The 26,754-nt window shown below is 45.5% G+C and overlaps 1 protein-coding gene across 1 annotated transcript in view; it reads right to left on the bottom strand.

The window, feature by feature from the left end:
• Positions 1 to 233: 233 nt before the first annotated feature.
• The window catches only part of vcam1b (vascular cell adhesion molecule 1b), a 49,924-nt gene continuing 23,403 nt past the window's right edge, over positions 234 to 26,754 (bottom strand). Inside the window, exons 19-25 of the mRNA XM_078407853.1 lie at positions 9,516 to 9,714; positions 8,937 to 9,212; positions 4,985 to 5,287; positions 4,595 to 4,861; positions 3,756 to 4,019; positions 2,411 to 2,674; positions 234 to 479 (exon numbers count right to left, since the gene is read on the bottom strand). Of these exons, the coding sequence (XP_078263979.1) occupies positions 283 to 479; positions 2,411 to 2,674; positions 3,756 to 4,019; positions 4,595 to 4,861; positions 4,985 to 5,287; positions 8,937 to 9,212; positions 9,516 to 9,714 (1,770 nt within the window). The 3' untranslated portion in view covers positions 234 to 282. The remainder of the gene's footprint in view (positions 480 to 2,410; positions 2,675 to 3,755; positions 4,020 to 4,594; positions 4,862 to 4,984; positions 5,288 to 8,936; positions 9,213 to 9,515; positions 9,715 to 26,754) is intronic.

Raw genomic sequence — 26,754 nt, forward strand, 5'->3', positions numbered from 1 at the left:
GTCTGCAGGCCGCAGTTGGAACGTCAATCCCAGGCAAGGAATTGTACGCTCTGATGGTAAGTTCAGGGCCCCGCAGTGGCGCTCAAAGTCAGTCCCAGGCAAGGCCTCCAGCTCCATGATGTTAGGCCGCAGAACGACCGGAAATACGACCCGGAAAACAATCGCATCTCCGGCAAGGTAAGAGATTGAAAAAGAGTTTCCCCTGAACCCCCCCCCCCCCCCCCCCACACACACACAGATAAAACAAACCAGAGAACATTAAAACATACTTTTAAAACTCACTCAAAATAACAGAAAAAAGACAAAAAGGACAAACAGACTGTAGACATGCCAGCCAGTGGAGAACAGCTCATTTTCATTGTTGTTCACTAGCTTCTTCAAGGTAAAATTGGTTGAGGGGATGTTATGAATGGTGCAGCCAATCGTGACTTTTCCTCCTCCATCGACTGGTTTGGAAGAACGAGCACAATTGGTCAGGTCTGGTGAGGAGGAAAATACATGTCCATTGACTCTGTGCATCCACTCTATCTATTCCTCTCATGATTTCTAGTAATGACTGTTACAATCACAGATGATTGCAATTTATAATGATCACCATGACTTGTGAGTATAAGTTTCTGTTCAAGGAATGAGGCACAAACAGCTAGAAAGGCTCTCCAGTCCTGTGCCAATGATGGCAGTAGTTTGTTCCACTTTCACATAAGTTGTTAAATTAAATCCCTCTCTATTTGACATAAAAGATTCTGGAACACAGTTCTAAATTTAAAGTGGCAGAGTTCTGCCCAGTTTAATCCAGCACCCTGGTCAATATTTATCACTAAACCAACACCAGTCTGAATAAGGATCCAACATGAAACGTCTCTCATCCAAGTTCTCCAGGGATGTTACCTGACCCACTGAGTTACTCCAGAACTTTGTGTCTTTTTGTTGTTGTAAATCAGCCAATACATTTCCTTGTTTCTCCATCATTAACATTAATTGGTTTTCCTCACATTGCTCTTTGTGAGAATGTGCTGCCCCACATTTCATTGCTTCACATGTCAAAGGCACTTTATTGGTGATAAAGTGTTCACGTAGTCCAGAACGGTATGAATGCTCCAGGGCCGTCTTAACGCATGGGCCTGATGGGCACTTGCCCGGGGCCCCACGAGCATAGGGGCCCCATGCTGATCTGTGTATGTTAAGTGACTTGCAATAAATAAATACTACTTTAAAAATGTAGGTTCAATAAGTGCTTTTTTCACAACATTTTCGGTCCCTAAGTGTTTTTTTCGCAACATTTTCCATCCCTAAGTGCTTCTCACAGCGATCTGTTTCGCAACAATTAGCTCCCTAAGTGCTTTGCTTTTCCATCCCTAAGTGCTTCTCACAGCGATCTGTAAGTGCTTTTCGCAACAATGTCCATCGCCAAGTGCTTTTCGGTAAGTGCTTTTCGCCGGCACGACAGGGGGGGGCTGGTAGGGAAAGGGGGTGGGGGAGAGTAACGGTGGGGGCGACGGCGAGGGTGGGAGGAGGAGAGAGTGGGGGTGGGAGGAGGCAGAGTGGGACTGGGGAGGGGGACAGCAAGGGTGGGGGTTGGTGGTGGGGGGGAAGAGAGAGTGGGGGAAATGGGGGTGCTGGGGAAAGGGTGGTGGCGGAGAGTAACAGTTGGTCTGGGGGAGAGAGAATGGGGGGGGTCTGAGAATGGGCACTGGGGAGGGGGACAACAGGGGTCGTGAAATTGTGTTTAGGATTTTTCTTCAGAGCCCCACTCATGCACTCCATTCCCCACTTAATCCCCCTTAAAACTCCCCCAGACCTGTGCTGCATTAACTTAAATTGGTTTCAGGGTTATTTTTTGTTTTTTTTAAGAGCCCCACTCACCCACTCCATCCACACCCCCTCAACTCCACTTATCATCCCACCCCCCACAACCCACCTCATTCCCCCCTTATCCTCTTCTCACCCACTCCATCCCCCAGCCCCATTATCCCCCCCCTCTCTTCCATCCTCCATTCACCCAATTCATCCTCCCTGAACCCCCTTTGAAACTTCCCCAAACCTCTACTGCATTGGTCTAACACTCAGCCACTCCACCCCCCCGCGTCCCGGGTGGGGTCAGGGGAGGGGTAAGTGGGGGCGGCGTGGGTCAGTAGGGGGAGGGGGGGGGGATAAGGTGGGTAGAGGGTGCTACAATACCCTACAATACAATACATGTTTAATTTTATCGACCATTTACATTTTTATTCCTGTGAGTAGTTGTTGTAGGGGCCCCAGTACACAGCTTTGCCCGGGGCCCATAATGCTGTAAAGACGGCCCTGGAATGCCCCTCCATAAATCCAAATCATTCTTTCCCCCCTCGTAATAATTCAAGTGAAAATACTTTTCACATTCACTTCCTGTAAATTTCTAATTAATTTCCGTACAAACCTTGAACCTGGAGCTTGGTGCTGTTGGACTGGCTCCCCAGAGCATTAGTGGCCTCACATTGATACAGCCCTGCATCAGCAGGCTGGACGTCACGGATTGTCCAAGTCCCGTTCTCCGAGACTAGCTCGCTCCATCCGCTTGATGACTGCCTCCTCAGTACAAGCTGGGCAGGGGGGTTGGAGTGGGTTGTGCAGCTGAACGTGACCCTGTCTCCTTCCTTCACAGGGGAGGGGGTGATGGAGAGAGTGGTGTCCCTGGGGCTACCTGAGATCAGAGGCGAGAGAAATTAATGAATTACTAAAAGTTTAGCCAAATCCGTGCGAAGAAACAGAGTCAGAGAGTCATGGAGTTAAACAATGTGGAAACAGGCCCTTCGGCCCAACCTGCCCACACCAACTATCATGTCCCAACTACATGAGTCCCGCCTGCCCGCGTTTGGTCCATGTCCCTCCTAACCTGTCCTATCAATGTACCTGTTTAACTGTTTCTTCAATGTTGGGATAGTCCCAGCCTCAACTACCTCCTCTGGCAGCTTGTTCCATACACCCACCACCCTTGATGTGAAAAAGTTACCCCTCAGAATCTTATTAAATCTTTTCCCCTTCATCTTGAACCTAGGTCCTCTGGTCCTCGATTCCCCTACTCTGGGCAAGAGACTCTGTGCATCTACCCGATCTATTCCTCTCATGATGTCTATTAATGATTGTTACAATCATAGATGATTGCAATTTATAATGATCACCATGACTTGTGAGTTCAAGTTTCTGTTCAAGGAATGAGGCACAAAAAGCTAGAAAGGCTCTCCAGTCCCGTGCCAATGATGGCAGCAGTTAGTTACACTTTTACATAAGTTGTTAAATTAAATACCCCTCTAGTTGACATAAAAGATTCTGTAACACAGTTCTAATATTAAAGTGGCAGAGTTCTGCCCATTTTATTCCAGCATCCTGGTCAATATTTATCACTAAACCAACACCAGTCTGAATAAGGATCCAACATGAAACATCACCCATGCAAGTTCTCCAGGGATGTTACCTGACCCACTGAGTTACTCCAGAACTTTGTGTCTTTTTGTTGTTGTAAATCATCCTATACATGTTCTTGTTTCTCCATCATTAACATTAATTGGTTTTCCTCACATTGCTCCTTCGTGAGAATGTGCTGCCCCACATTTCACTGCTTTAGATGTCAAAGGCACTATTGGTGATAAAGTGTTCACGTAGTCCTGAACGGTATGAATACTCCTCCATAAATCCAAATCATTCTTTCCCCCCTCGTAATAATTCAAGTGAAAATACTTTTCACATTCACTTCCTGTAAATTTCAAATTAATTTCCGTACAAACCTTGAACCTGGAGCTTGGTGCTGTTGGACTGGCTCCCCAGAGCATTAGTGGCCTCACATTGATACAGCCCTGCATCAGCTGGCTGGACAGCACGGATTGTCCAAGTCCCATTCTCCGAGACCAGCTCGCTCCATCCGCTTGATGACTGCCTGCTCAGTACAAGCTGGGCAGGGGGGTTGGAGTGGGTTGTGCAGCTGAACGTGACCCTGTCTCCTTCCTTCACAGGGGAGGGGGTGATGGAGAGAGTGGTGTCCCTGGGGCTACCTGAGATCAGAGGCGAGAGAAATTAATGAATTACTAAAAGTTTAGCCAAATCCGTGCGAAGAAACATAGAGTCATAATGTGATACAGCGTGGAAACAGGCCCTTGGGTCCAACTTGCCCACCAACCATCATCTCCCAGCTACACGAGTCCCGCCTGCCTGCGTTTGGTTCATGTCCCTCTTAACCTGTCCAATCCATGTACCAATCTAAAAGTTTCTTAAATGTTGGGATAGTCCCTGCCACAACTACCTCCTCTAGCAGCTTGTTCCATTCGCCCACCACCCTTTGTGTGAAGATTCCTATTAAATCTTTTCCCCTTCATCTTGAACCTAGGTCCTCTGGTCCTCGATTCCCCTACTCTGGGCAAGAGACTCTGTGCATCTACCCGATCTATTCCTCTCATGATTTTGTACACCTCTATAAGATCTCCCCTCGTCTGCGCTCCAAGGAATAGAGACCCAGCCTGCCCAACCTCTCCCTTTCGCTCAGCGCCTCTAGCCCCTCTCCACCCTCTCCAGCTTGGCCACGTCTTTCCTATAACAACAATAGTAAACTGCCAACAGTACAACCACGCACCTTGCACCTGGAGTTCCACCTGCCTGGCAATCGTCCCCAGTTTATTGCTGGCTTCACAGCGGTACGTTCCCGTGTCCCCCAACAGGGCCGGCGACAGGTGAAGAATCGCTCGGTCCTCGGCCACGACCGACCAGCGGCCGGCGGATAATTTGCTCCACACCGTCCTGGCAGCGGGGCTGCTGGCTGCAGCACAGGTTAGCCGAGCATCCTGGCCCTCTCTCACTGTGCCAGGGGGTTCCGCGGTGATGGCAATCCCTGTGGGAGCATCTGTAGAAGGAGATGGGATCGTTCAGTACATTGAAGGCGGGTGACTTAAGGCATTGCCCAGACTATGTCTGTCAATGGCTGTGACTCCTTCCTCAATGTTCACATCTCTGTCTCCGTACTTACAGTCAACCTGTAACGTCAGCGTCCCCTGGGCCCAGCCTGGTGGGTTGTCCGGGAGTAAACGCACTCGGCATGTCAGCTCCTGTCCCGAGTCTCCCAATTCGGCCGTCAGTTCGTAGGTGAAATTTATTGCCATTTCGTCCTTTGCGTAGCCGTGGGACTGGTCGGTCTTCAGCAACGTTGTTCCTTTCAGCCACTCCACCTCCACGTGAGCGGGGTAGACCTTGGGGACCGTACATCTCACGGTGCCTTTCCGCCCAACCTCCAGACTGCCCACTGACTCCACTGTGAGCGTGTCGGACAGAGCTGCAACAACACATGGATTCAGGGATCAGACAGGGATTCAGGGTAGAATGGACAACGCCAATCGATTTAGTCAGAGGGAGGTGAATCTGTGCAATTCATTGCCACAGAAGGCTGTGGAGGCCAAGTCAATGGATATATTTAAGGCAGAGATAAGTAGATTCTTGATTAGTGCGGGTGTCAGGGGTTATGGGGAGTAGGCAGGAATGGGGTACTGATTGTGGATGATCAGCCATGATCATGGTGAATGGCGGTGCAGGCTCAAAGGGCCGAATGGCCTACTCCTGCACCTATTGTCTATATTCTATTGAAGGCAGGAGAATTGGGTTAGGGGGGAGAGATAGATCAGCCATGATTGTGTAGCGGAGTAGACTCGATGGGCCGAATGGCCAAATTCTGCTCGTATGACTTATGAACTTATGATTTGTTACTAAACTCTCGTTCCGATCTGCAAAAGGACCACTTTCAAATGATCCATGTCGGGAAAACATTCATGAGTCTGTCAACTAACATATTTGTTGAAGACCAAAACAAAGTTAACTAAAAAGGCAATACGGGGAGAAAAGATGAGGTACGAGGGTAAACTAGCCAATAATATAAAGGAGGATAGCAAAAGTTTTTTTAGGTACGTGAAGAGGAAAAAAATAGTCAAGGCAAATGTGGGTCCCTTGAAGACAGAAGCAGGGGAATTTATTATGGGGAACAAAGAAATGGCAGACGAGTTAAACCGTTACTTTGGATCTGTCTTCACTGAGGAAGATACACACAATCTCCCAAATGTTCTAGGGACCGGAGAACCTAGGGTGATGGAGGAACTGAAGGAAATCCACATTAGGCAGGAAATGGTTTTGGGTAGACTGATGGGACTGAAGGCTGATAAATCCCCAGGGCCTGATGGTCTGCATCCCAGAGTACTTAAGGAGGTGGCTCTAGAAATAGTGGAAGCATTGGAGATCATTTTTCAATGTTCTATAGATTCAGGATCAGTTCCTGTGGATTGGAGGATAGCAAATGTTATCCCACTTTTTAAGAAAGGAGGGAGAGAGAAAACGGGTAATTATAGACCAGTTAGTCTGACATCAGTGGTGGGGAAGATGCTGGAGTCAATTATAAAAGACGAAATTGCTGAGCATTTGGATAGCAGTAACGGGATCATTCCGAGTCAGCATGGATTTACGAAGGGGAAATCATGCTTGACAAATCTACTGGAATTTTTTGAGGATGTAACTAGGAAAATTGACAAGGGAGAGTCAGTGGATGTGGTGTACCTCGACTTTCAGAAAGCCTTCGACAAGGTCCCACATAGGAGATTAGTGGGCAAAATTAGGGCACATGGTATTGGGGGTAGGGTACTGACATGGATAGAAAATTGGTTGACAGACAGAAAGCAAAGAGTGGGGATAAATGGGTCCCTTTCGGAATGGCAGGCAGTGACCAGTGGGGTACCGCAAGGTTCGGTGCTGGGACCTCAGCTATTTACGATATACATTAATGACTTAGACGAAGGGATTAAAAATACCATTAGCAAATTTGCAGATGATACTAAGTTGGGGGGTAGTGTGAATTGTGAGGAAGATGCAATAAGGCTGCAGGGTGACTTGGACAGGTTGTGTGAGTGGGCGGATACATGGCAGATGCAGTTTAATGTAGATAAGTGTGAGGTTATTCACTTTGGAAGCAAGAATAGAAAGGCAGATTATTATCTGAATGGTGTCAAGTTAGGAGGAGGGGGAGTTCAACGAGATCTGGGTGTCCTAGTGCATCAGTCAATGAAAGGAAGCATGCAGGTACAGCAGGCAGTGAAGAAAGCCAATGGAATGTTGGCCTTCGTAACAAGAGGAGTTGAGTATAGGAGCAAAGAGGTCCTTCTACAGTTGTACCGGGCCCTGGTGAGACTGCACCTGGAGTACTGTGTGCAGTTTTGGTCTCCAAATTTGAGGAAGGATATTCTTGCTATGGAGGGCGTGCAGCGTAGGTTCACTAGGTTAATTCCCGGAATGGCGGGACTGTCGTATGTTGAAAGGCTGGAGCGATTGGGCTTGTATACACTGGAATTTAGAAGGATGAGGGGGGATCTTATTGAAACATATAAGATAATTAGGGGATTGGACACATTAGAGGCAGATAACATGTTCCCAATGTTGGGGGAGTCCAGAACAAGGGGCCACAGTTTAAGAATAAGGGGTAGGCCATTTAGAACGGAGATGAGGAAGAACTTTTTCAGTCAGAGGGTGGTGAAGGTGTGGAATTCTCTGCCTCAGAAGGCAGTGGAGGCCAGTTCGTTGGATGCTTTCAAGAGAGAGCTGGATAGAGCTCTTAAGGATAGCGGAGTTAGGGGGTATGGGGAGAAGGCAGGAACGGGGTACTGATTGAGAGTGATCAGCCATGATCGCATTGAATGGCGGTGCTGGCTCGAAGGGCTGAATGGCCTACTCCTGCACCGATTGCCTATTGTCTATTGTCCATAAAGGCAATCGTTGGAAACCCTGGATAAAACAGCATGTGTCAGAAATACTTATCGGGCAGGCAGTATTGGTGGAGAGAGAGAAACAGAGGTGATTCATGTAGGGTAAAGACCTTTGCTCTCTCCGGACGCTGCAAGACGACGAGTGAAATCTCCCCAGAACAATAGACAATAGACAATAGGTGCAGGAGGAGGCCATTCGGCCCTTCGAGCCAACTTTTTTCTCATAATGTACAGACCTCAGTATATCTGCTGTTTGTAATTGTTGTTTTTTTAATCTTATCCAATAGCTTAATTTTAACAATAAACCCTAGCATTTTTTCCAAGGATAAATAGACCTGGCCGATTAAAACTTTACAGTTCTACTATCATCTTACAACTAATATTTTTTTGAACTTTCAATTTCTCTATCATTTTGATATTATGTTGATTGGAATGTGCTGAGGTTATAATCCTATTAATTGTGTTCTTATTAAATGGTAGAGCTGTACTACTAATTTATATGCTGATATTAAACAATAGACGATAGGTGCAGGAGTAGGCCCTTCGAGCCAGCATGATTCAATGTGATCATGGCTGATCATTCTCAATCAGTACCCCGTTCCTGCCTTCTCCCCATACCCCCTGACTCCGCTATCCTTAAGAGCTCTATCCAGCTCTCTCTTGAATGCATTCAGAGAATTGGCCTCCACTGCCTTCTGAGGCAGAGAATTCCACACCTTCACCACTCTGACTGAAAAAGCTTTTCCTCATCTCCGTTCTAAATGGCCTACCCCTTATTCTTAAACTGTGGCCCCTGGTTCTGGACTCCCCCAACATTGGGAACATATTTCCTGCCTCTAACGTGTCCAACCCCTTAATAATCGTATACGTTTCGATAAGATCTCCTCTCATCCTTCTAAACACCAGTGTATTTAGAAGCTTTCAGTGTGAGGAAGGAACTTGCAGATGCCGGTTTAAACCGTAGATGGACACAAAAAGCTGGAGTAACTCAGGCAGCATCTGTGAGGGAGAAGGAATGGGTGACGATTCTGTTTCTCTCTTCGTGGAGGCTGCACGAATATTTGAGTGTGTCCACTATATTCCCCCCTCCCCCCTCCCCCCACACTTTTATCTGTTGCAACTTGTTACGGTTGTCCGGACCAAGTTGCTACAAGTTCACAGTCAGGAGACGGGGTTAATACTCACAGAATACACTGAGGTTGACTTTTTTTCGTTTTTCTTCTGCGCCGCATTTTGAGGCACAGGTGTACGATAGTTCGTTGTGCGGAGTAACAGCGGAGAAGGTGATTGTGGACGTCGTGCCCCGAGTTGTGATTTTTCCGCCCAGGGGCCGGTCGGTCCCGGTTCTCCAGCTGAAGGTGGGAGACAAGCAGTTGTTCGCTACACATTTCAACTCCAGCTTGTCCCCGATCCGAGCCCACACGTCTCCATACGGTGTCAACTCCAAATTGAAGGCGTATCCTGCAGTTTTCAAACAACACAAAAGCAATATTATTATTAGGGTTTTTTTTTTTTAAAAGCTTACAAGTTTAAATGCTTTAAATTTCTTTAAACAAACAGAGAAACCAAAATTGAGACCTCGGCGCTCGATATATTCAACATAAAGCGAATCGGAAGAAAATGCGGATTATGAGCGGTGGGAAATAAATGAGAGACCTTTTATGGCGAGCAGCAATGTTAGAGTAAGTGTCGCGGCCGGACAGCATCTCCCTCCTGCCATGGTTCAGCCTGCACTCGGACACACACCACACACACACGCTTCACTTCTGCGCCGGGCTCTGGAGCTGTGAGCTGTGATGGTCTGTGAGCTGCGATGGTCTGTGAGCTGTGATGGTCTGTGAGCTTGGGCTCCGCCGCGCCCCTTTATAAACCCGTCTGGAACAGCTCGGGGACTTCCCTTGACTCGAGGCGAGCGCATTTCCCACCACGCACCCTTCACTGGCTCCCGGTCTTTGCCCGGTTGCTGAAAGGGGAATTTACCACAAAGAGGGCATCGCAGTTCAAATAACCACACACACAACAAAAAAACCCCCATCTTTTCCACAAGTTTCCCAATTCCATATCTTGCAAATTCATAAATAGACATTTCTGGAAGCGCAGAATCACATAATCCTTTTTAAAATGCACGATCGGGAGCCACTCGGCCCATTGAGATCGTGCCAGCACAAACTAAGGGCCATCCATTTGGGTCCCACTCTCGCCCCTCTTCCCATGGTCTTGCAAATCCTTTCCTTCCATTAATGTTTCCAGCTTTCGTGGAATGCAAGCACGGGATGCGTTTCGTTTATCTCCTGTCACTATTAATTATTTTGCCAATCGCCTTCATTCTTTTCCACCTCCTTCTTGTCGCTGAGACCAGTGGGGCCCATTTATTTTCGACTTTCAACCATCTTCAGAATGCTTGGTCAATGCCCACATCAGTGGGCTCAAAGAGACTAGAGAAGGACATGTATAGAATGCAGCACAGGGTGGGGTCATTTAGCCCATTGTGTCTTTTCCAACTCTCCACCAGGGCGTCTCAAATGTCTAGATCAAACCCCTAAGTCCCTTTGCTCATGCACCCCCTTTTGGGGACAGTGTGCTTTATTCCAGATGGACAAGTCCTGCCCAACAAATTGCATCATCGTACATTTCTCTGCATGAGGATCTAAGGAAATATTTTAGGAGTGGGTCATTTGTCCTCTCCAGCTTGCTCTGCTCATCATCAAGATCATAGCTGATCTCCTGACCCCATCTCGTTTTCTCTGACTATTCATAAATCCCTTCCTTCCCTGAATATCTGAACATTACTCCTCATCTGGGTCCTAAATGATCTCATGTTGTTCCTTGACTGAGATCTCTGGTTCAGATTCCTCAGCGACGGAAAACATCCTCCCTGCATCCTCTTATTCAAATCTCCAGAGAAAAACAGGTCCGGTCAATTCAATATCTCCTCCAAATGAAAACTTACCTTTCCTGGAATCAGTCTGCTGGTTTTTGTTTTGCATTCACTTTATACAAGAACATGTCTTTCAGTTACAGAGAACAAAAATGAACACAATGCTCCACCTGTAGTCTTCCTAAAGATCTTTGCAATTGCACAAATACATCCTTACCCCGTACTCAAATACTCTCATTATAAGATTACATACTTTTGCTTCCTAAATTCTGCTCTAACTCCATTTACAGGTTTGTAGATGATACCACCATAGTGGATCGAATCTCCAGCAATGATGAGATGGAGGACAGGAAGGCGATAGAGATTAGTAATTGGATAGACACAAAATGCTGGAGTAACTCAGCGGGTCAGGCAGCATTTCTGGAGAGAAGGAATGGGTGACGTTTCGGGGCGAGACCCTTCTTCAGACTGATGTCAGGGGAGCGGGCGGGACAGAGACAGAATGTAGTCGGAGACAGTAAGACTGGTGGGAGAACTGGGAAGGGGGAGGGGATGGAGAGAGAGAGAGAGGGAAAGCAAGGGCTATTTGAAGTTAGAGAAGTCAATGTTCATACCGCTGGGGTGTAAGATTTAGATTTTTTTAGATTTAGAGATACAGCGCGGAAACAGGCCCTTCGGCCCACCGAGTCCGCACCGCCCAGTGATTCCCCGCACGCTAACACTATCCTACACACACTAGGGACAATTGTTACATTTTACCCAGTCAATTAACCTACATACCTGTACGTCTTTGGAGTGTAAGCTACACAAGTGAAATATGAGGTGCTGTTCCTTTGTAATAGTAACAGGGTGTCAAGACATCAACCTCTACCTTGACATTAGCAACACACAAGGGTTCGAGTCATTGACTTAGGAACCAGGGTGCAGCGCACACACCCCATCATCGCACAACGGTGACGCTGCAGTGGAGATGATCAACAGTTTACAGTTCCCAACAATTTTTCCTGATCCAACCACATTGATGCCACGGCCAGAGACTCTACACCCTCAGAAACAAAGAAATTCAGCATGTCTCCAATAATCCTCCACTTAATCAGTGTTCACCTGTTGCGTAGGTTGGAGGAATACTGGTCCAAATGGGACAAGCGTGGGACCACTGGCGCCACCGTGTGGTCAAGACTGAGCTGCCGGGAAGAGCCCTGGACATCCAGTGCCATCACTGAGGCCAGGATTAGCACTGAGGCTAGGATTAGGACTGAGACCAGGATTAGTTTAGAGATTTGGAATTTAGAAGACTGAGGGGGGATCTTATTGAAACATATAACCTTCTTAAGGGGTTGGAGAGGCTAGATGCGGGAAGATTGTTCCCGATGTTGGGGAAGTCCAGAACCAGGGGTCACAGCTTAAGGATAAGGGGGAAGTCTTTTAGGACCGAGATGAGAAAACATTTCTTCACACAGAGAATGGTGAGCCTGTGGAATTCTCTGCCACAGAAGGTAGTTGAAGCCAGTTCATTGGCTATATTTAAGAGGGAGTTAGATGTGGCCCTTGTGGCTAAAGGGATCAGGGGGTATGGAGAGAAGGCAGGTACAGGTTACTGAGCTGGATGATCAGCCATGATCATATTGAATGGCGGTGCAGGCTCGAAGGGCCGAATGGCCTACTCCTGCACCTATTTTCTATGTTTCTATGTTTCTATGTTTAGAGATACAGCGCGGAAACAAGCCCTTCGGCCCACCGGGTCCGCGCCGACCAGTAATCCCCGCACGTTAACGCTATCCCACACACACTAGGGACAATTTCTACATTTACCAAGCCAATTTACCTACAAACCTGTATGTCTTTGGAGTGTGGGAGGAAACCGAAGATCTCGGAGAAAACCCACGTAGGTCACGGGGAGAACGTACAAACTCCCTCCATACAGACAGCACCTGTAATCGGGATCGAACCCGGGTCTCCGGTGCTGTAAGGCAGTAACTCTACTGCTGCGCCACTGTGGATTGAGTGGCCGGGCAAGCCTGAGACTGACTGCCAGTGCCTCACAGATAATGAGAGACTGTGCCCACATATGAGGCAACGATATTGAACCTGGTGTCATCCTCGATGCTACAACGCTTATTTCCACTCTTTGCCTTCTACCTGTCAGCCAACCTTCCATGCATTGCGGTATCGTGCCTCTAATACCATGGGGTCCAATCTTGTTTAGCAGCCATGGGTGCACCTTGTCAAAGGCCTTCTGGAAATCCAAGTAAACAATATCCACTGACTCCCCTTCGTTTCTCATTCTTGTCTGTCTATTTTACCATGTGCCTCCAAGTACCATTGCACCTCATCCTCAATAATGGACCCCAAAATCTTCCACCTACTGAAGTCAGGCTAATCGGCTTAGAATCTCCTTTCTTTTGTCTTGCTCTCTTCTTAGTGGAGTTACATTTGTGGTTTTCCAGAACTCTGGAACCATTCCTGACTCTGGTGATTCTTGAAAGATCACTACTAATGCCTCTACAATCTTTACAGCCACCTCTTTCAGAGCCCTGGGGCGTAGTCCATCTGGTCCAGGTGACTTATCCACCTTCAATCTTTTAGTTTCCCAAGCACCTTGTCCTTATTAATAGCAACTGCACTCACTTCTTCCCCCTGACTCTCTTGAAATTCTGGCATGTTCCTGTGTCTTTCACTGTGAAACTGATACAAAAAACATTCAGTTCGTCTACCATCCCTTTGTTCCCCATGACTGCTTCTCCAGCATCATTTTCCAGTCGTCCAATGTCCACTCTTGCCTCTCTTTTACTCCTTATACATCAACAATTTTTTTTTTAATATCCTATTTTATATTATTGGAAACCTTACCCTCAACCTTTTTTCCCCACAATGCTTTTTTTAGTTGCCTTCTCTTGTTTTTTAAAAGCTTCCTAATCCTCTTGCCTCCTGTAATCTTTGCCATATTATCTGATTTCTCTTTAGCTTTTATGCTGTCTTTGACTTCCTTTGTCAGCCATGGTTGCCTCATTCTCCCTTTGGTATGTTTCTTCTTCATTGGGAAAAAAAGACCCGAGTCTTATGTTACTCCCAGAAACTCCTGCCATTGCTGCTCCTTCAACATTTCTGCTGGAGACCCTTTCCAATCAACTTTAGCCAGCTCCTCTCTCATGCCTCTGTAGTCACCTTTAAATCCCTTGGGTGATTTTTTAGGCGACTACAGGCGACTACAGGTGACTAGGTTGTCTCCACACGGTCGCCGGGTGTCGTGAGTTGTCTCCAAAGAGTCGTAGCGTATTACTGGTCGCTGCTGGATTTTGAAATGTTAAAAAAGTTTCAGCGACTGTTGGTTTGACGCCAATAATCTTAGCTTGACGTCTCCTGACGTAGGTGCTGTCGTAGGCTGTCGCCAGGTGACGTAGGTTGTCGACGGTGCTGACTTTGGTGAACTCCATTAGCGACTACCTACAACAGGTACTAGAGGCGGAAATTATGTGAATTGTCTTCAGTTGTCGCCGACACAGCTTGTCGTGGGAAGACGTAGGTTGACTTCAGTTGTCGTAGGTTGTCGCCTGCATGGTCGTAGGTTGTCGTAGGTGCGGTCGTAGGTGGACGTCTTAAGTCGCGACGATTGGGTCGCCGGTTGTCGGTAGCTTGCCGTAGCTTGACGTCGACTAGGTGGCAGGTTGTTGTAGCTTGTCGTAGACATTGTCGTAGAGGGGAGTCCAGTCGCCGGCTTTTCGCCGACCTGCTACGACTATGACAGTCGCCGGCAGCCGCCTAAACATTCGCCTAAGTGGGATGGGCCCTACAGTAATACTGATACTACCAATTTCAACTTCACCTTCTCAAACTGTAGGTTGAAACTTATCATATTATGATCACTGCCTCCTAGGGGTTCCTTCACCTTGAGCTCCCTAATCAAATCTGGTTCATTGTGCAACACCAAATCCAGAATCGCCTTTACCTTGTTGGCTCAACCACAAGCTGCTCTAAGAAGCCATCATGTAGGCACTCTACAAATTCCTTCTCTTGGGATCTCGTACCAACCTGATTTTCCCAGTCTACCTGAGTATTGAAATCCCCCATGAGCACTGTACATGCCGATTGTACCTCCTGATGTAATTTGTATCCCACTTCCTGGCTAGTTTTCGGAAGCCTGTATGCAACTCCCATCAGGGTCTTTTCACCCTTTTCTTAGTTTCTTAGCTGTTCCCACAAGGATTCTACATTTTCGGATCCTATGTTATCCCTTGCTGACTGAATTTCATTCCTTACCAGCAGAGACACCCAGCCACCTCTGCCTACCTGTCTGTCTTTTTGATAGGATGTGTAACCTTGTTATATTCAGCTCTCACCTCTGATCCTCTATCAGCCACGTCTCTGTGATGCCCATAACGTGGTGCCTACCAAATTCCAGCCGCGCTGTGAGCTCATCCTTGTTTTATATTCCTCGGGCATTCAAATATCACACCTTTAGTTCAGTATTCACTCTTCTCAAAATGTTCCCCATGTTGCCTAACGTTAGACTCTTATCCGCTACTAAACTCTCAGTTCTATTTCTTATTCCTGAGACTCCAGTAACCTCTCATGTGCTCTCCTTCCATTTAACTTTAACCGTACGTTTCCAAACTGAAGTCTGTTGAACTATTCCCCCATTTAGTTTAAAGCCCAATCCACAGCACCAGTTATGTGATTTGCCAGAACCTGGTCCCAACAAGGTTCAAGTGGAGTCTGTCCCATGGGAACAGCTCCCTCCTTCCCCATCACTGATGCCAATGTCCCATGGGAACAGCTCCCTCCTTCCCCAACACTGATGCCAATGTCCCATGGGAACAGCTCCCTCCTTCCCCAACACTGATGCTAATGTCCCATGGGAACAGCTCCCTCCTTCACCAACACTGATGCTAATGTCCCATGAACACAAACCCACTTCTTCCACACGAATCTTTGAGCCAGCCGTTTATCTCTTTAATCTTATCAAGCCTATGCCAATCTGCTCATGGTTCAGGTAGCAATCCAGAGATTAATTCCGTTTTGGTTCTGATTTGTAATTTAATCTCTATCTGCTCAAATTCCCTCAGCAGAATCTCTTTCCTTGTCCCACTTACATCATTGGTACCCACAAGGACTACGACAACTGGACCTTTTCCCTCCCACTGCAAACTAATCTGCAGGTCAGATGAAACGTCCTGAACTTGGGCACCTGGCAGGCAACAGCCTTTGGGGCTCACGATCCTTGCGAGGATTGTGTCCATTTCCCCAACTATACCATCCCCAATTATAACTACGTGTCTCTTGTCTGCCCCCTCCTGAATGGCTCGCTGGTCCACTGTGCCATGGTTAGGTTGATCATCCCTCCCACGGCCCCCACTCTCGTCCGCCCAGGGAGCAAGAATCTCAGGCCTGTTAGACAAGCTCAAGTGGTGAAGCTCCTCCTACACTGCCTCTTGGATTCCCCCGACCTGCCTCACTCACAGTCACACCCTCTTTCTCCTGACCGTGGGCCGAATTGAAAGTAGTTAATCTAACAGGTGTGACTGCCTCCAAAAACACAGTATCCAGGTAATTCTCCCCATCCCTGATGAGCCACAGTGTTTGAAGCTCAGAGTGCAGCTTATGGAAATATTTTCTCATGAGTGGGTGTCCAGGATTGAACACATTCCACACAAAAGCTTAGTAAGATGCTGAAAGACCATCGGAACAGCTCCCTCCTTCCCCAACACTGATGCCAATGTCCCATGAATACAAACCCACTTCTTCCACATGAATCTTTGAGCCATGCGTTCATCTCTTTAATCTTATCAAGCCTATGCCAATTTGCTCATGGCTCAGGTAGCAATCCAGAGATTAATTCCGTTTTGGTTCTGATTTGTAATTTAATCCCTATCTGCTCAAATCCCCTCAGCAGAATCACTATCCTTGTTTCACTTTGAATCTGAAGATAGGCAGAAAATGCTGGAGTAACTCAGTGGGTCAGACAGCATCTCTGGAGAAAAGGAATAGGTGACGTTTCAGGTCTAGACCCTTCTTCAGACCCTTGAATCTGGCTGTGTGATGTTTTCACCGTATATGTGCACCATATATGTGCAGTGAATCCTTCTGCTGTGTCACATAGCTGCATGGAAGATACACATATTTAGAGATGCAACAAAGCTGATAGCTTTCCCATTGCTCAGCCTGCTAAACGACTGATTTATAATACACAGATGACCACATAGGTTCCCTCCAGGCACAAAACAAAGACTGACAATAGAACACTCTTCTAAGCCAACCTTGCAAGATATTACTCATGAACATCTGGGCAACTCATGCTCATCTGGGGCAAAAATGTCCTCCTGCTTGATGAACTAACAGTCTGACATGATCCTACTCACAGAAACAAGTTCCAAGCAAAATCCTCTCATCCTTCTTCAGCATAAACTCCCTCCTTTATCCTTTAGTGGTCCCAACATCTCCCCGCTTACCCTCTCATTGTTAATGCATGTACAAAAAGCATTGGGATTCTCTTTAATCTGGTTTAGCAATGACAAGGCAGCTCAGTGGTACAGCTGGTAAAGCTGCTGCCTCACAGCACCAGACACCCGGGTTCTATTCTGACCTCGGGTGCTGTCTAGGTGGAGTTTGCATGTTCTCCCTGTGACCAAGTGGGTTTCCTCCGGGTGCTTCAGTTTCCTCCCACATCCCAAAGACATGCGGGTTTGTAGGTTTATTGACTTCTCTATATTGCCCCTAGCGTGTCGGGATGAGAAAGTGGGATAACATGGAACTGGTGTGAATGGATACGTGATGTTCGGTATGGACTCAGTGAGCTGAAGCTGTATCAATGTCGTATATCTGAACTAAACTAATTTGCATGGCCGCCTCCTAATTCCCTGCTTCAGTTTTTTCCTGCTCTCTTTATATTCCTTAAAAACTGTATGGTTTTACTTTTCGAAACCTTACATATATTTCCTTTATCTTTTTCACCAAATTTACTGCCTCTTTCATCAACCGAGGTTCCTTTACCTTGCCATCCCTCAACTTCATCTTTACTGTTATTTTAGTTAGTTAGTTTATTATTCTTGTCATGTGCACTGAGGTACAGTGACATTTTTGTTGTTGTTGCATTTGTTCTATGCTATCGAGTCAGTGGAAAGGCTATACACGACTACAACCAGGCTGTCCACTGTATACCGATACAGGAGAAAGGGTACAACGTTTAGTGCAAGTCGTGCCAGTCCGGAACATGCCAGTCCTGAACTCTGATCAGCTGGTCTTCAAATGACTCCCACATATCAAGTGTGGACTTACCCTAAAACTACTGCTCTCAATTGACTCTGCCTAGCTCCTGCCTAGTAATATTGTAATTTGCCCTCCCCCCAATTTAGTACTTTCCCCCAGGTTACAGACTTATCCTTATTGATGGTGTAGGAAAATAACTGCAGATGCTGGTACAAATCGAAGGTATTTATTCACAAAATGATGGAGTAACTCAGCAGGTCAGGCAGCATCTCAGGAGAGAAGGAATGGATGATGTTTCGGGCCGAAACCCTTCTTCAGACAGTCTAAAGAAGGGTCTCGGCCCGAAACGTCACCCATTCCTTCTCTCCTGAGATGCTGCCTGACCTGCTGAGTTACTCCAGCCTTTTGTGAATAAATATCCTTATTCATAAGTATCTTGAAACATAATGATCACTTTTCCAAGAATGCTCACCCACAGAAACTCCAGTCATCTGGTCAAGCCTATTTACCAAGAAAAGACCCAACATGGTCCATCCTCAAGTGGGCTTATCCATATATTGTTCCAAGAGGACCCCTTAGATTCACAGAACAAATTTTACTCCATCTTTCTTAGGGCAGGTATTGCAAGTATTCCTGGGAATAATGCAGAAGTTGCAGGATCAATTTATCCCAAAGAGGAGGAAAGATTCCAAGGGGAGTAAGAGACACCCGTGGCTGACAAGGGAAGTCAAGGACAGCATAAAAATAAAAGAGCAGAAGTACAACAAAGCAAAGAAGAGTGGGAAGCCAGAGGATTGGGACTCTTTTAAAGAGCAACAGAAGATGACTAAGAAGGCAATACGGGGAGAAAAGATGAGGTACGAGGGTAAACTAGCCAATAATATAAAGGAGGATAGTAAAAGCTTTTTTAGGTATGTAAAGAGGGAAAAAATAGTCAAGGCAAATGTGGGTCCCTTGAAGACAGAAGCGGGGGAATTTATTATGGGAAACAAGGAAATGGCAGACGAGTTGAACCGGTACTTTGGATCTGTCTTCACTAAGGAAGATACATGCAATCTCCCAGATGTTCTAGTGGCCAGAGATCCTAGGGTGACGGAGGAACTGAAGGAAATCCACATTAGGCAGGAAATGGTGTTGGGTAGACTGATGGGACTGAAGGCTGATAAATCCTCAGGGCCTGATGGTCTGCATCCCAGAGTACTTAGGGAGGTGGCGCTAGAAATTGTGGACGCATTGGTGATCATTTTCCAATGTTCTATAGATTCAGGATCAGTTCCTGTGGATTGGAGGGTAGCTAATGTTGTCCCACTTTTTAAGAAAGAAGGGAGAGAGAAAACGGGAAATTATAGACCAGTTAGTCTGACATCAGTGGTGGGGAAGATGCTGGAGTCAATTATAAAAGACGAAATTGCGGAGCATTTGGATAGTAGTAACAGGATTGTTCCGAGTCAGCATGGATTTACGAAGGGGAAATCATGCTTGACTAACCTTCTGGAATTCTTTGAGGATGTAACCAGGAAAATTGACAGGGGAGAGCCGGTGGATGTGGTGTGGCTTGACTTTCAGAAAGCCTTTGACAAGGTTCCACATAGGAGATTAGTGGGCAAAGTTAGAGCACATGGTATTGGAGGTAGGGTACTTACATGGATAGAAATTTGGTTGACAGACAGAAAGCAAAAAGTGGGGATAAATGGGTCCCTTTCAGAATGGCAGGCAGTAACTAGTGGGGTACCGCAAGGCTCGGTGCTGGGACTGCAGCTATTTACAATATACATTAATGACTTGGATGAAGGGATTAAAAGGACCATTAGCAAATTTGCAGATGATACAAAGCTGGGCGGTAATGTGAACTGTGAGGAAGATGCTATGAGGTTGCAGGGTGACTTGGACAGGTTGTGTGAGTGGGCGGATGCATGGCAGATGCAGTTTAATGTGGATAAGCGTGAGGTTATCCACTTTGGTGGTAAGAATAGGAAGGCAGAGTATTATCTGAATGGTGTCAAGTTAGGAACAGGGGACGTACAACGAGATCTGGGTGTCCTAGTGCATCAGTCACTGAAAGGAAGCATGCAGGTACAGCAGGCAGTGAAGAAAGCCAATGGAATGTTGGCCTTCATAACAAGAGGAGTTGAGTATAGGAGCAAAGAGGTCCTTCTGCAGTTGTACAGGGCCCTAGTGAGACCGCACCTGGAGTACTGTGTGCAGTTTTGGTCTCCAAATTTGAGGAAGGATATTCTTGCTATTGAGGGCGTGCAGCATAGGTTTACTAGGTTAATTCCCGGAATGGCGGGACTGTCATATGTTGAAAGACTGGAGCGACTAGGCTTGTATACACTGGAATTTAGAAGGATGAGAGGAGATTGGACACGTTAGAGGCAGGAAACATGTTCCCAATGTTGTGGGGGTCCAGAACAAGGGGCCACAGTTTAAGAATAAGGGGTAGGCCATTTAGAACTGAGATGAGGAAAAACTTTTTCAGTCAGAGAGTTGTGAATCTTTGGAATTCTCTGCCTCAGAAGGCAGTGGAGGCCAATTTTCTGAATGCATTCAAGAGAGAGCTGGATAGAGCTCTTAAGGATAGCGGAGTCAGGGGGTATGGGGAGAAGGCAGGAACGGGGTACTGATTGAGAATGATCAGCCATGATCACATTGAATGGCGGTGCTGGCTCGAAGGGCTGAATGGCCTCCTCCTGCACCTATTGTCTATTGTCTATTGAAATCAACAGAAATTTCCTTTTATTAGAACTGAAAATTGCCTTTACTGGGAAATTGAAAGCTCTTGGCCCTATTTGTGCGTCTCTATGCGAATGAGGGGATGTGTTGTACGTCCTGAATTGAATTACCTCATGGATTTTCTGAGATAAAGTTATCAAAGATATAAACTTGTTTCCCTTGGTAAAGCACAGGAAGTGTCAGGGAAAGGATATTTGGTAGAGCAAACAATCCAGAATAAATTGCTTTACCTCAGTTCCATGAATGTCAGCACTTCAACTTTTCTTTTAAAGATTTACTTAAACAGAAATGAAACAAAATGATATAACCGAAAAAGGAAATATCTTCGATTTGTACCAGCATCTGCAGTTATTTTCTTATACTTTTCCAAGAATGCTCAACCACAGAAACACCAGTTATCTGGTCAAGCCTATTTACCATGAAAAGACCCAACGTGGTCCATCCTCAATTTGGCTTAACCACGTATTGTTCCAAGAGGACCCCTGAGATTCACAGAACAAATTTTACTCCATCTTTCTTACTTCTTGCATTACGGAAGTCCCAGTCAATTGGGATGAAAAAGTTACACAGTACAACAACCCTGTTTTCCATCTGATTTTACATCTTTCCATAATCTGTCTGCATATCTATTCCTTTATCTCCAGCTGGCTATTGGGAGGCCTGCAGTAGAATCCAATCAGGGTGATTGCACTTTTCTTATTTTTGAGCTCTAGTTATATTGCTTCTGGTATCCGCCATTAATGCAACTCCATCACCTCTTTTTCCTCCTTCTCTATCACATCTGAAATATCAAAACGTTGGAGTCCAGAACCAGGGGCCACAGTTTAAGAATAAGGGGTAGGCCATTTAGAACAGAGATGAGGAAAAACTTTTTTAGTCAGAGAGTTGTGAATCTGTGGAATTCTCTGCCTCAGAGGGCAGTGGAGGCCAATTCTCTGAATACATTCAAGAGAGAGCTAGATAGAGCTCTTAAGAATAGCGGAGTCAGGGGTTATGGGGAGAAAGCAGGAACGGGGTACTGATTGAGAATGATCAGCCATGATCACATTGAATGGCGGTGCTGGCTCGAAGGGCCGAATGGCTTCCTCCTGCACCTATTGTCTATTGTCTATTGTCTATAACATTAAACTGCTAGACCCATCCCTCTCACAACTAAATCTCTGTGATGGCCACCACGTCATTGTTCCATGCACTGATGCAGGCTCTAAATTCATCTTCTTTACCCACAATACTCCTTGCATTTAAATAAACACACTTCAGCCCACCATGCTTATTATGTTTATTCATCTGTTCCTGCCACTCCTTCCTTTCGGACTTACTTGTTATAAACATCTTCTTGTGACCATGTGTGTTTTCTCAAGGTGCTCCTGATTCTTGCCACATCCCAAAGCTGCATGCATTGGTGGTTAACTGGCCACTGTAACTTGTCCATGGTATGTAGATGGACAGTAGAATCTGCAGTGAGCTGATGGGAATGTGGTTTGAATGAAAAAAAAAGATTAATTAGGGCGGCACGTTGGCGCAGCGGTAGAGTTGCTGCCTTACAGCGAATGCAGCGCCGGAGACTTAGGTTCGATCCTGACCACGGGCGCCGTCTGTGCGGGGTTTGTACGTTCTCCCCGTGACCTGCGTGGGTTTTCTCCGAGATCTTCGGTTTCCTCCCACACTCCAAAGACGTACAGGTCTGTAGGTTAATTGACTGGGTAAAATGTAAAGATTGTCCCTCGTGTGTGTAGGATAGTGTTAATGTGCGGGGATCGCTGGGCGGCGCGGACTCAGTGGGCCGAAGGGCCTGTTTCCGCGCTGTATCTCTAAATCTAAATCTAAATTCATATAGGATTAGTATAAATGGGTACTTGATAGTAAGTGTGTACTCAGTGGGCCAAAGGTCCAGCTTCCACACTCTAGATGGAAGTGTCTCAACTTTCCATATTGTTCCACAGATGCTCTCTGACCGGCCAGCAGTTTAATATTTGATTCAGCCAGCAGTTTAATATTTGATTCAGACCCCTGCACCTGCAGTCCCTTGGTTCTCCTGTTTCCCTACTGTATGACTCAATTAATGTACAGTATTTGTAAAGTTGTCCACATCTTAAGAATGGATTAAAAAAATCCAGAGGAAGAGCTTGTTCCTCAACATGGGCCAATATTAACAAATGAGGAAGAATGATTGATTTTTCTGAATTGGCACATGTCAGCTTTGCAGAAATTTGGCGTCATACTATCAGTTTTTGAAGGAAAAGTATTATTAAACATATGTTTTTAGGAGGTGTATATCTGGACCCACAGGAAAACAGTGAAATGCATGATAAAGAGACTAAATACACAGAAAACGATTCTATTTAAACAAAGGAAGAAACAAAACCTATGAATGAAACTGCCGGAAGTTCTCCAGTTGTACACTTTTAGTTTTCGTTACCATCACACTGATGGCCTCTTCTACAAAATGGAACAGTTTTTCATAATTTCACAAAAAATATAGAAATTATATTCAGCCTAAGGCTAGATTTAAGACAGCTGGAGCCTCTGCAACATGAAATCAACAGAAATTTCATTTTATTAGAACTGAAAATTGCCTATACTTGGAAATTCAAAGCTCTTGGCCCTATCAAGTCAAGTCAAGTTTATTTGTCACATACACATACACGATGTGCGTCTCTATGCGAATGAGGGAATGTGTTGTACGTCCTGATTTTTCTGAGATAAAGGATTTTCTGAGATAAAGTTATCAAAGATATAAACTTGTTTCCCTTGGTAAAGCACAGGAAGTGTCAGGGAAAGGATATTTGGCAGAGCAAACAATCCAGAATAAATTGCTTTACAAAATGCTGGAGTAACTCAGCAGGTCAGGCAGCATCTCGGGAGAGAAGGAATGGGTGACGTTTCGGGTCGAGACCCTTCTTCAGACTGATGTCAGGGGGACGGGACAAAGGAAGGATATAGGTGGAGACAGGAAGATAGAGGGAGATCTGGGAAGGAGGAGGGGAAGAGAGGGACAGAGGAGCTATCTAAAGTTGGAGAAGTCGATGTTCATACCACTGGGCTGCAAACTGCCCAGGCGAAATATGAGGTGCTGTTCCTCCAATTTCCGGTGGGCCTCACTATGGCACTGGAGGAGGCCCATGACAGAAAGGTCAGACTGGGAATGGGAGGGGGAGTTGAAGTGCTCGGCCACCAGGAGATCAGTTTGATTAATGCGGACCGAGCGCAGGTGTTGAGCGAAGCGATCGCCGAACCTGCGCTTGGTTTCGCCGATGTAAATAAGTTGACATCTAGAGCAATTTTGCTAAGAAGAATTGGAAGGGATTCAATATGAATGCATCCAACTAGTGCCATCAGCTCAGTGGGACAGGCAACATCTCTGGAGAGAAGGAATGGGTGATGTTTCGGGTCGAGTCTCTTCTTGAGATGTCACCCATTCCTTCCCTCCAGAGATGCTGCCTGTCTCGCTGAGTTACTCCAGCATTTTCTGTCTATCTTCGGTTTAAACCAACATCTGCACAGGTGTCATAATCTTTTAAAAAGCAAATTGCATTATCAAACCATTACTATACTTACTGTTTCCTTCTCCCATACACTTCTTTTTAAAATCATTGGTGATATCCTATATCCATGGCCTTTGACCTAAATGTGTTTGGCAACTCATTTTAAATGATAAGAATTTTAAAGCCTGTCATTTGGGTCTAATTGATATTCTATCTCAGAGTTTATTTGGGATACCAGTTTCCCAAGATGTTGTGTAGCAAGGATAGTTTATTTTTGCTGCAGCTCTAAAGTGTCTGTTAAATCAGAGTTGTTCTCCATATATTAAATTCAATAAACGTGGAAGATTTAGAAAGCTAAACTCCAAACAAATAAACTTATCACATTTACAGTAAGTGCTTGGACTGAACCTATGCAGTAACACCGCTGTGATTATATTTCACTCTCAGACCATCAGGATTCACAGACTACCACGAGAAAGAGCTCAGATAATTATACAGTTTATTAAAACCCACAACATTTGTCAATATAATCAGTAGTACAAGTGCACACACACACACACACAAGTTCTCAGATATTCACTCGCTTTTGGAATCAGCCAAATGTTAATTCCAGATGTGCAATCTTTCCTGGACTGACAGTTTTGCAAAATGTACTGGAACTGGACTTTCTATTTAAAATGATTGCAAGTGTCAGTGACATTCCTGGTTTTCACTTTGGAAACGTATTATTCTCACGTGTTGACAACAGTAAAGTTAAAACTTTGATAATATTTTAAATTACTTAATTGAGAGGTGTATTAAGTCAAAAAATAAATACTATTTTAATTAATTTGCTTCATCCAAGTTATTGCAGGTGTTAACGTATTAAGTGAAAATATGATTGAAAGAACATGTGTGGACAGTAATGCAAGTTGAGTGTAACTTAATAGTTTGGTTCAAAGAGTACAATTCATTTGGTTTGGATTTCCAGTTTCAGCTTCAGAAAACGGAGTCACCAGCCAATGGTCCCTAGCTCAGAGTTCAGTACCTAAACCAGCACAAAGTTCCCAGATTCAGCCACAATGCAAGGTGTCCCAGTTCAATGTGTTAGGAACTAATTGCAAAAGTGGTTCGAATGCATTGGAAAGAATGCAGCAGCATTTTTAAAAAATAAATAAATACAGATAATCTAAAGGCCATTTAGAACGGAGATGGGGAAAAACGTTTTCAGTCAGAGAGTTGTAAATCTGTGGAATTCTCTGCCTCAGAAGGCAGTGGAGGCCAATTCTCTGGATGCTTTCAAGAGAGAGCTAGATAGAGCTCTGAAGGATAGCGGAGTCGGGGGGTACGGGGAGAAGGCAGGAACGGGGTACTGATTGAGAATGATCAGCCATGATCACATTGAATGGCGGTGCTGGCTCGAAGGGCCGTATGGCCTACTCCTGCACCTATTGTCTATTGTCCATAATCAACAGCATAGCTGTAGGAGGTCAAACAACTTGTGACCCATAAAGAGTAGAACAGTAAATGTAAAGTGCCTTGTTCCTGGCTCTCAAGGGAAGGATGTGATCAAGTGCAGCACCATTTTGCATCTGTTTCACTGCAGAGTGCTAATAGTTTGAATGATGCCTGGAAGATGGGAGAGAGAGATATCGAAATTGCATTTGTTTAGGCCAGAGAACTTTTGATTGTGCATTATTTCCTCAGCACAGTACTATTCCTCGCAAGAACGCCAGCAAATTCTGAGTATCATATCCAATAAAGTGCCCTAAGTTCAAGTTTACTGTCCACTTTTTCGATGCCAGCTGTCGGTAATATTTTGAATCTTGTTATAATCCAACAACTTCATTTCCTAGTATTGCAACCCCCAGCCCCCAGCAGCACAGTCCCCAGAGGATGAACGGTGCTCGATCCAATGTCCATTCCTTCGGTCCTTTGTTTTCACTTCACAGTATCTCTCCCGCTATTTGGTAAGAATTTGTCAAATTGTTTCTGCGTAAGGCATAATACAGAGCAGAAAGAATCAGTCCTGCTGAGCCAATTGCTGCTCCTGTGCATGCCATTACCAGAACTTCCACAGGAACCTCGGCAGGAGTTGCTAGATCAGGTTTTTTTTCTGCAAAGAGACAGAAGAATATTTTTAAAGAACAAAATCAATAAAATACATTTGCCACACAACAATTCCACAATCTATGCTTAAACTTACCGATAACTTGCATTTCCACAAATCCTGTCCAATTTGCAAGTTTATTAATCACTTTAACCGTATAAAGCTCAGCGTAACTTGGTGTTATTTCAGAGATTGTAAAGTTGTTTGTGAGGAATAATCATAATCATAATCATTCTTTATTAGCCAAGTATGTTTTGCAACATACGAGGAATTTCATTTGCCATACAGTCATACGAATAAAAAGCAACAGGACACACAAAATACATTTTAACATGAACATCCACCACAGTGACTCCTCTGCATTCCTCACTGTGATGGAAGGCAAAAAAAAGTTCAATCTCTCCCTTCTTTGCTTAATCTCTCCCTTCTTATCGAACGTTTTGCGGCTTTTGGAGCTTCCCGACCTCGGTCTCAACCAGAGACTGCGAGCTCTTGATGTTAAAGTCTGCAGGCTGCAGTTGGAACGTCAATCCCAGGCAAGGAATTGTACGCTCTGATGGTCAGTTCAGGGCCCCGCAGTGGCGCTCAAAGTCAGTCCCAGGCAAGGCCTCCAGC

The sequence above is a fragment of the Rhinoraja longicauda genome, chromosome 11 (assembly GCF_053455715.1).
Source record: "Rhinoraja longicauda isolate Sanriku21f chromosome 11, sRhiLon1.1, whole genome shotgun sequence".
NCBI classification, from domain to species: domain Eukaryota; kingdom Metazoa; phylum Chordata; class Chondrichthyes; order Rajiformes; family Arhynchobatidae; genus Rhinoraja; species Rhinoraja longicauda.